At 58.3% G+C, this 10,146-nt stretch overlaps 1 protein-coding gene across 1 annotated transcript; it reads right to left on the bottom strand.

The window, feature by feature from the left end:
• Positions 1-4,759: 4,759 nt before the first annotated feature.
• On the bottom strand, positions 4,760-9,023 carry LOC137861218 (PHD finger protein 7-like). The gene is made up of 9 exons (XM_068692373.1): positions 8,907-9,023; positions 8,615-8,716; positions 8,347-8,471; positions 8,070-8,232; positions 7,874-7,982; positions 7,203-7,511; positions 6,753-6,832; positions 5,702-5,863; positions 4,760-4,804 (listed from the first exon to the last, which is right to left on the bottom strand). Exons 1-9 carry the CDS (start codon positions 9,021-9,023, stop codon positions 4,760-4,762), a joined length of 1,212 nt encoding a protein of 403 aa, XP_068548474.1.
• Positions 9,024-10,146: the final 1,123 nt, after the last annotated feature.

Below are 10,146 nucleotides of genomic sequence, written 5' to 3'. Positions count from 1 at the left end.
AATGAGTTTTTCTGGTTTCCTTGAACAAGAGCAGACAGCTGAGATTTCGCTGGGAGAACAGATGCCATCAATAAAGCAGTAAATAAAATCCATGTGCAATGTTTTACAGTTCAGTTGTAATTAACTCTGCACTGCCAAAAGAACTGAAGCCAGAAGTGCGCATTAATTACACAGTAATGGGAATGCTCATCCGCTCTCAGATGGCTGGCTCTCTCGAGACCGTGGCTTTTATTTCATTTTTGCACATGCCAAAACCACTGTGGCCCAGTGGGACCCTCATGGAGCCAGCACACAGGCTCCTAGTAAGAGCCCAGCTAAAACCCAGCAAGACTGAGTTAGACTCCAACTCCAACAGGATTAACAAGAGAGGAGCATGAGGGAGTTTGCCGGAATTAAACTTTTGCCTCTTGCAAAGATGTTGCACCTCTAAAAAAGTACAGGCAAAATTCAGCCAGATTCATGTTTGTGAACTAGGGTTTTTTTCTGTCAGAGAGGAACAAACTCTTCTCCCCCACATTTGTAGTCCCATGCTCCCCCTCAAAAGTGTTCCTTTGGGACTGAGAAGCTGTAGGAGTAGGTAGCTGTTGTTTGTGTTTGAATAAAGCACAACTTAAAAAGAGATGCAAAAGGAGGCAAGAGGTTGATTTATTAAATGAAAGTGCACCGGCCAAGCAGTGAAATCTGTTTCCCTTGATTGCCCTGCCTGCCGCCCTGCACACGGGATGGCTGTAGGTCCCTGCACGTTTGTTCTCCTGGAGCCAGATTTGTTCTCCTGGAGCCAGAAGGCTCCAGGACCTGGCAGCCTCCTGCTCCCAACCTGGAGAACCAGCTTATGGTCCTGGCTGGAGGCGCAGGGCACCAAGACACCGGCATTGCAGGAGAGCTGAGGCACCTCAAGCCCTGCCAAGGATGTTTCTGCCTGGCTGCCAGGGTGCTTGCTCCCAGACGAGGCTCCCTGCCTTTGGAGAGGCCTGCTTGGCACTGCCCTGACTACGCTTGTCTGCAGGAGTGGCGGTGGATCACAACCGCCTGGCTACGCCGTCGTGTGTTTCGGGGCAAAACAGCACTGGCAACACACCGAGGGATCAGAGGGGTTCTTTCTTGTCCCAGCTGAAATGATCTGGAAATGATGCACGTCATCGCGTTAACAATAAAGCACAGTGCTGGACATGTTGTTTATGTTGTGTCTTTGCTTTAATGGCAGCTCTCACTTTATCTGACATGTTTCCATGCTTTTTGTGCACCGAGAGCCCTGGGGGCTGTGCTTCAGGCACCAAATGGGCAGAGTGTGGCACAGGGACCAAGCCAGCCAAGGAAGAAGTGGTTGCTCCGGCTGCCGTAAGCACTGAGGTGCCGGGGATTGTGCTTGTAGCAATCAGCTTGGCCATTTCATTGCAGCAGACTTTTGGATGCAGCAGTAGCAGGTAAGGCTGGCATGGTAAAACTGCGAAGCTCAACAACAGCAAGAAAGTTCCAGCAGGGGTGAAGGAAGGTTTCTGGAAAACAACACTCCCCTCTCCTTCCTCCTCCTCTGATGCTCAGAAGCACAAAGATGCCCACGTCCCAGCCCTCCAGCAAAACAATCTGTATGGTGGACATGCAGCTAGAGCAGGTTGTGTTAAACCCCCCATTTGCCGCGTGAATAACTGCAGACAGAGGCCTTGTAATGGGAACAGCAAACATTTAATCATGTAATAATTGTGGCTGCCACAACCAGCCCGTCCCCAGGCAAGGCCTGTCCGTGCTGCTCAGGGGCAGGACTGGCGCAGTGGTACACGTGGTCGCCCGCCCCTGGCTTCTCCTGCGCAGCCACAAGGTGTCCTTTGGGTCGGTGCCCCACTGGGACCAGAGCTGGCTGCACCCATCTCATTTCCATTTCTCTGCTGCTGCGGCTGACGAAGCTGCAGCCCTGGCCCCGCATCGTGCTGGTGCCTGCCCTGTGGCCAGCGGGACGGGGTGTCCTCAGGGTAATGTGGTTTTGGGAGCAGGATGGCAGCAATGGGCCTCTGGCTGTGCGTGCACCCGGCCCTGGCAGTGGCAGCTGATCAGTAGCTGTGCCCGCAGGGGGCCAGGCAGCTGTTTTGGCCAGTGGGACCAGACAGATGGGGCACGTCTCCTCTCTGGTGGCCACTGCTGGCAGTGCCTGGGGCTCATGCTGCCCACAGCCATCCCAGCACAGAGCCACTTGTCTGCCCCATGGGAGGCTGCCCCTGATGCCAGTGGTTGGCAGCTCCTGGTCCTCAGCACAGCGCTTGGGTGCCACCGGCTGGACTCAGTGCCTCCCTCGTGAGCAGGGCCTCAACAACTCACGTGCCAGACGCAGGACCTCAACATCTCACATGCCACCAGCAGCACCTTCAGCATCTCATGTGCTGCCAAGAGCGGCTGGGGTGACTGGCTCATGCTGCCCATGGCTGCCCTGGTGCACAGCTGCTTGTCCGCCCTGCAGGAGGGGTTGCCCTGGCTCTGGGTACCCAGACGTCTCGTGTGCCACCAGCAGGACCTTGACGCCGGCAGGACACTAAGGGCACTTACGGCCCTCGTCTTCAGCGCTGCCTTCAGGTGCCACTGGCAGAAGCTCGATGTCTTGTGTGCTGCCAACAAGACAGGACACTTCACGTGGCCACTGGCAAGACTCGATGAAGGCGGGACACGCAGGGTACTTATGGCAGCCCATCATATCTGAGGTCATGGGGTGACAGTGACTCTCTGGAGACATCACAGGGTTCTTCGGGCACCTCTGATGGCAGATGTTACAGAGGTGACCTAGACTGCCATGAGAAAATGCTGACAAGAAATTGCTGCTCAACTCTGGCAGGAGCAATGTCTGCTGGGCTGGGGGCCAGGCTGGGAGCTCAGCTTTTGGCCTGGGAACTTGGCATGGGAGCCAGGGATGTCCTTGACGTGCAGCCGGACACATGTACATTGTGGATATCTTGAGGATACCATTGGCGAGGACACAACGAGAAACTGACGAACCATTCATCGCCTGGGGAGGTGAAAAATACTCTGGGAAAGAGGAAATTGGTTTGATAAAGTAGGAATCAGCATGAGAGACAAAGTTTCCTTTAAAGAAAAGAAAATCAGAAATATCATCTCCTATTAGCTGCCTCAGGAAGAAGACAGAAATTAATAGCATCTAGTGGTTACCTGAAGTGGTGCTGTCTTATGCCCTCTTATGTCTCTATGACATAAAAAGGGCCTTATTTTTATCCAAAATGGAGCTTCTTTCTCTGAGAAGCTTCCCATGGTACATGTGCTTCTCTCTTTCTATTAGTTGCAGATTTTTTGGTTGTTGTTTCCCCTCCATAAACAGGTTGAAGCTTTGCTGGGACACCAGGTTAACTGATCATTACTATCTATCATGGTTTTCTACCGCTTCTACATGCTGCAACTTTTCATTAATGCTATACTCTTAATATCTACAACAAATATAGACGTGTGTTCTGGTAATAGCTTCTGATCTGTCTGTCCATCTATCTGCGTACCTTTTTGATGACAGTAAACCTGTTAGTGGTGATTTGTGTTGATGTGTAATCAACACAACCTTTTAGAAAATAAAGCCTCTGTGTCCTTGTGTATTACAGAATCCTGCCAACTAACTGTTGCGCTCTCAACATACCCATGGGCCAGGTAACCCCCCTTTGGCATGGTGACACCAGCCAGGAGCTCATCCAGCCTCAGGCACAAACCACAGGCTGGCCAAGCCCATCTGGCAGCGTCTTTCACAGCTGCCCTGGTGCTCGGGCCTGGCTGAATGGCTGTGCTTTGGTTCAGGTCCCTGCAAAACCACCGGACACACAGTGGGGTCGCGGTTGGAAGGCACCTCTGCAGGTCACCTGCTCCAACCCCCATGCTCAAGCAGGGCCACCTGCAGCCATGTGGACACTGGGCACCACTGAGAAGAGCCTGGCTCCATCTCCTTTGCACCTTCTCTTTACATATTGAGATCCTTCAGCCAGATCCCCACAGGCCTTCTCCACAACGAGCAGTCATGGCTCTTTCCAGCTCTCCCCAGCTGGAGAGAGCCGTGACTCTCTCTGAGCAGAGGGGAATGATCACCTTGGCCTGCTGGCAGCCCTCTTCCTAATGCTGCACACGGAAGAGTCATTACTCTTTCCTCAGGGAAACCTATATAATAATAATAATAATAATAATAATAATAATAATAATAATAATAATAATAATAATAATAATAATAATAATAATAATAATAATAATAATAATAATAATAATAATAATAATGTTGAGTACCTCAGCCTTCTCCAGGTTGGTTGTCACTAGTTCTGCTTGTTTTCTCTATCAGGATGGGGGGATCTGACAGGGTAATGCTTCCTTGAATCTTCCTTTTTTGACCAATGTAGCTGCAGAAGCCTTCCTTCTTCTTCACATTCCTGGCCCAACTCATCTCCAGCTGAGCTCCGAGGAGCATTGCTGGCCCATACCCTTTCCTGCAGAGCTGTGTCCAAAATGGAGCCCCCAGCATATCCTGCTGCCTCTGGTTGCTCCTCCCCAGGGGCAGGACTTCGAGTTTCGCCATCTTGAAGTCTGGAAGGTTCTTGGCAGGCCTGCCCAGTGCCCAGTGTCCCGCCTCAGCCTCCTCTTTTCCAGGCTGAACAGCCCCAGTGCCCTCAGCCACTCCTCATATGTCTTCCCCTCTAGTCCCTTCACCATCTTTGTAGCCCTCTGGTCACTCTCCAACAGTTTTACATCCTTGTTGTACGGTGGTGCCCAGAAATACAGATCACAGGAATTGTATTCACTTAAATACTGTAATATGAGTAGTAACTTCTGACTTGCTTTGCTTGAAAAAGGCTCTCAAAATCTTTAGAACATTGCTTGTTATCACTTTAAATATTGTTTTTGGACAAGGCCAGGAGCAGGCGGAGCTGGAGGGCCCTGGCAGGATGCGGCCCAGGCCTGCCCTCCAGGCTCCAGGGCCCTGTGAAGTTGTGGGGTTGCAGCCATCTGGTGTCTTCTTGGCATCCACGTGGAGCTCAAGGGTCTGCAGGCTGTAGCTCTCAGGGAAACAAATCCTCTCCCAGGGCTGGGATCAGCACCATGGCTGGCAGTCTTCGTAATACACCCTGCCTGGCTCACAGCAATGCAGTCCTTCCCTGAGATGGAAGTCCTTCCCTTAGAGTTCCCTCCCTCGCCTGCCTCTGGGTGCGAGCGTTCCCCCACTGAGCACCTCCTCGAGGTCCTCTTCGTGAAGGACGACTGCAAGTGCACAGCCTGACCCTGTCTGGCAGCGGGACACCTGGATGGAGCATCTGTCCCCAGGCCAGGATCAGTGCTGTGGCCGGCTGTAGGGGCTGTGGCGCTGGGGCAGCACCCTGCCACGGCCGGCTCTCCTCTCGGGTGGTGAGGGAGAGGAGCTGGGAGCTGCAAGGGGAGGCAGGAAGGTCAGCGGATCTGCCCACCCTGCCTGGCCTGCAGAGGGCACGGAGGGCTCTGCCGCCCCGAGCCTGAGCACGCCGTGCCCCTTACCAGTGCCTGGGCCAGCGCAGCCAGCGCACTCCCACTGCTGGGTGGTGTCCCCAAGGCCGGAGCATCAGTGGTGGGTCCCGCTGGCGGCACAGGAGGAGCAGAGCAAGTGCCCCAAGTGCCTGTCCCTGTGGAAGGGAGATTCCCCGTGTGAGCAGGATGCTGCTTGGGCGCATGGTGTCCCTGCGGGCTGGCAGAGGGAAGGGCCTCCTACCTGGATGCAGGCCCGGTGGAACCAGGCGTGCTTGCAGGAGGGGCACACCATGGTGGTGTAGGACAGGCTGTCCTCCACCACCTCCATGCAGATAATGCACGTGGTGTGCCCCTCCTGCAGCATCTCCACGGTCTCTGTGGGCGATGCTCCCAGCAGAAGGAGCTGGGTGAGAATGGAAGAGTTGAGTGAGGCCAGGCACTGCCAGAGGCCCTGCACAGCTCTGGCCAGAGCCTGGAGAGGACACCACCTCCCCAGGGGCATACGAGGCCCCCCCTGTCAGCCCTTTCCTCCCCAAACGAGCCCCCCACCCAAAATTTCCCCACATGTCCTGACTGGGGCTCTGCCCTTCCCCGCTGGCCCCGGGGCACGCGTGCCACACCAGGGACTCTGCCTGCAGGGTGCAGGCTGAGGGGGCTGCAGCCCAACGTAGGGCAGCTCGTACCTGTACTCCCCAAAGAACTTTTTACTTCTGAAGCTCTCTCCCTACCAGCGTGACTCTGTCCCTCCATCCCAATTCCATCTCTGTCCTGGCTCCATCACTCAGGCCCATTTCTGTCCCGGAGACCCAGCTCCATCTCCCCACCCAGTTCCAGGCTTGGTCTCGCCTCTCTCTCTTATCCTGGCTACATCACTCTTCCTCCTCGGCAAATCCCAGCTCCTTCGCCCTGTCTCAGCTCCATCCCCTCATCTCAGCAGGAGCTGAGTGCCACCCCTCGCCTGCCTCTGGGTGCGAGCATTCCCCCACTGATCACCTCCTTGAGGTCCTCTCCGTGAAGGACGCCCGCAAGTGCACAGCCTGACCCTGTCTGGCAGCGGGACACCTGGATAGATCTTCTGTCCCCAGGCCGGGATCAGGGCTGTGGCCGGCTGTAGGGGCTGTGGCACTGGGGCAGCACCCTGCCACGGCCGGCTCTCCTCTCGGGTGGTGAGGGTGAGGAGCTGGGAGCTGCAAGGGAAGGCAGGAAGGTCAGCGGATCTGCCCACCCTGCCTGGCCTGCAGAGGGCACGGAGGGCTCTGCCACCCCGAGCCTGAGCACGCCGTGCCCCTTACCAGTGCCTGGGCCAGCGCAGCCAGCGCACTCCCACTGCTGGGTGGTGTCCCCAAGGCCGGAGCATCGGCGGTGGGTCCCGCTGGCGGCACAGGAGAAGCAGAGCAAGTGCCCCAAGTGCCTGTCCCTGTTGAAGGGAGATTCCCTGTGTGAGCAGGACGCTGCTTGGGCGCATGGTGTCCCTGCGGGCTGGCAGAGGGAAGGGCCTCCTACCTGGATGCAGCCCCGGTGGAACCAGGCGTGCCTGCAGGCTCAGGGCTGTGGCCGGCTGTAGGGGCTGTGGCGCTGGGGCAGCACCCTGCCACGGCCGGCTCTCCTCTCCGGTGGTGAGGGAGAGGAGCTGGGAGCTGCAAGGGGAGGCAGGAAGGTCAGCGGATCTGCCCACCCTGCCTGGCCTGCAGAGGGCACGGAGGGCTCTGCCACCCCGAGCCTGAGCACGCCGTGCCCCTTACCAGTGCCCGGGCCAGCGCAGCCAGCGCACTCCCACTGCTGGGTGGTGTCCGCAAGGCCGGAGCAGCGGCGGTGGGTCCCGCTGGCGGCACAGGAGGAGCAGAGCAGGAGCTGCCAGGGCCTGGGGAAGAAGTTGTGCTGGTGAGCACGCAGACCCCAGCAGGCAGTGGCGCCACAAAGGCCCCCAGGGCTCCAGAACCATTGCTCATGGCGCCCCAGCAGAGGGGAAGGTGCCTGGGCAGAGCCCCAGCAGCCACTGCACGGCTTGCTGGAGATGTGGCTCACAGCCCCCAGCAGCCGGGGAGCTGCTGCTGTGGATGCTCACCCTTCCTCTTGCCACTGCTCCCGGCCTCCCCTGTACAGGCACTGCCTGGCATCGCAGCGGCCATGCAGCTGTGGCAGTGCCAGCTCCTCCTCCTGCTCCCAAGCCGGCTTTCTTCAAGAGAAAGTAGGAAAGAAAGGTCACGAGCTCATGGGGCACTCAGCAAGTGTCAGTGCTGATGCTGGGACAGGGCTCAGGGGCATCCCTGGCAGCAGGCCAGCGTCCTGCTGTCTCCCAGGCAGCCCCTCTTGTTGGGGACAGTCTGCCTGGAGGGATTAGGGCCAGCCTGGCACAGCGCTGGGGCTGTGCCCTCTCCTGCCTTGAGTGGGGTGGGAAGCAAGGAAGGAACGCACATGTTTGGCACGCGGATTCCCATCTGAAGCATCTCAGGGACAAAGCGCTCCTGGTCCCGGCAGTGGGGGCACGCAAACTGCCCGAGGCCCGCCCGATACGCCTGTCCCTGTGGAAGAGAGACTCCCCGTGTGAGCAGGACGCTGCTCCGGGCGCATGGTGTCCCTGCGGGCTGGCAGAGGGAAGGGCCTCCTACCTGGATGCAGGCCCGGTGGAACCAGGCGTGCTTGCAGGAGGGGCACACCATGGTGGTGTAGGACAGGCTGTCCTCCACCACCTCCATGCAGATGATGCACGTGGTGTGCCCCTCCTGCAGCGTCTCCACGGTCTGCTGCGGGCGGTGCTCCCAGCAGAAGGAGCTGCGTGAGGACGGAAGAGTTGAGTGAGGCCAGGGACCACGCGTGCCACACCGGGGACTCTGCCTGCAGGGCGCAGGCTGAGGGGGCTGCAGCCCAAGCTAGGGCAGCTCGTACCTGTACTCCCCAAAGAACTGCGAGATGCAGCCCCGCTGGGAGCTGCAGGGAAGGTGGAACCGGCGCGAGCAGCGCTTCTGCCGGCAGGCGACGGTGGCCCCCTTCTTGCGGCAGACGCAGCAGCGCTGCAAAGAGCACAGCAGCCCCGTCAGGGACGTGGCCGGGGCCACTGGGACTTGCCCAGAGCTTGTCCAGAGCCTTGAGGATTTCTTTGCCAGGGCTTGGGCTCAGCTGCCACAAGCCTCGTCTGCTCAAAAAAAGCCCTCACCTTGCGAGCTGCCCGAGCCGCTACCCGCCTGATATCCGCGCAGAGGAATCTGGAGATTCCTTCCCCTTCAGCGCCTCGCTGGTACAGGCCCTGGGCTGGATACTGGAAGACAGAAAAGCCCCGCAGCTGCTCAGGGCAAGGACATAGGGACCATGGTGGGGAGGCTGTGCTGGGAGCGCAGCAGGAGGAGGTGACAGCCAGCGAGCAGTGCGCTGGGGATGACACAGGCCTGTGGGCTCCAGGTGCCAGGCAAGGGCTTGGGGAAAGGCGCGGGCAGCCGCGGGGAGCTCACCAGGCAGTGCACGTGGGCACAGACGCCGTCCACCTTCAACATCAGCCCGCAGCCATCCAAGCTGGTGTCCGAGCGGTGGCACAGCACGCACTCTGGGGGAGGCAGGGCGGCAGCCATGGATGAGAGCATCCCCCCACTGAGCACCTGGCAGGTGTCCCCGAGGGACGCCCGCAAGGGCCTGCTCGGGGGCTCCTGGCAGGGCGTCCCCGGGTGTCCACAGCCCAAGCGGCTCTGCACAGCCCCAGGGGGTGCTCAGGGCCCTCCACCTCCAGGGAGCTGCTGGGGCATCTGCTCTCACCGTCCTCCTGTGCCTCAGGGGCCTTCTCCTCCTCTCCAGCAGCCATGCTGCGCAGCAACTCCTCGCCTCGCCTGGCCTCGCCTCGCTGCCAGGAGCTGCTGCCTCCACGCCTGGCGCTCACCAGAGACGCAAAGTCCCCCCCAGACTCGCCTGTGTCACTGGTGTCATAGTGCTCCCTCCGTGTCACTAGGAGACCATGGAATGGTGGATGATGCGGCAGGGCCCAGGAGCTGCCCCAGCCTCACAGACACCCCCTGGGCTTCCAAGCCCACAGTGCAGCCTCTTCATCCCCGTGAATGGCCGTGGTGGCTTGGCCTAGGCTGGCGGCCAGGTGCCCACCCAGCTGCTGTCTCGTTCCCTCCTCAGCGTGACAGGGAGAGAAAACACGAGGGAGAAACCCTCGTGGGTTGTGAGGAGGGCACAGGGAGATGGCTCACGGGCTGCTGTCAAAGACAAAACCATCTTGGTTTGGGGAAAACTTGTTTGATTGACTTCCAATCAATGAGAGTGTAAAGCAGTGTGAATTAAAAGCAATCTAAAACCACCTTTTCCCCACCTCTATTCTTTGGCCTCCTCCCCTGAGCATTGCAGGGTGTCAGGGAATGGGAGTTGTTTCTCCACTACGTTCTCAGCTCTCTCTCAGCTCTGTCACCCAGCACTTTCTCAGCCTTTCTTCAACTGCTGTTGGGATGTGCTGCTGGAACTTGAGGCCGGGAGGTGAGGCTGAGCTGTGGGAATGAGATGTGAGGCTGGGACATGGACCTATGGTGTCAGACCATGATGTGCATTTGGGACAAATCGTTTAGGAATGCCCACTGTGGAAGGGAGAGGACGGATGGATGGGAATGGCTGTGGGTGGCACGTGCCCATGGGAGACATGGGGAGTGGTGGTAGAGTGCTCCCCATGGCATGGGGAAGCAGCCGGAGCTGCTTTGCAGGCAG

The sequence above is a fragment of the Anas acuta genome, chromosome 9 (assembly GCF_963932015.1).
Source record: "Anas acuta chromosome 9, bAnaAcu1.1, whole genome shotgun sequence".
Taxonomy (NCBI): Eukaryota; Metazoa; Chordata; class Aves; order Anseriformes; family Anatidae; genus Anas; species Anas acuta.
This window is presented reverse-complemented; position numbering and strand designations above follow the sequence as displayed.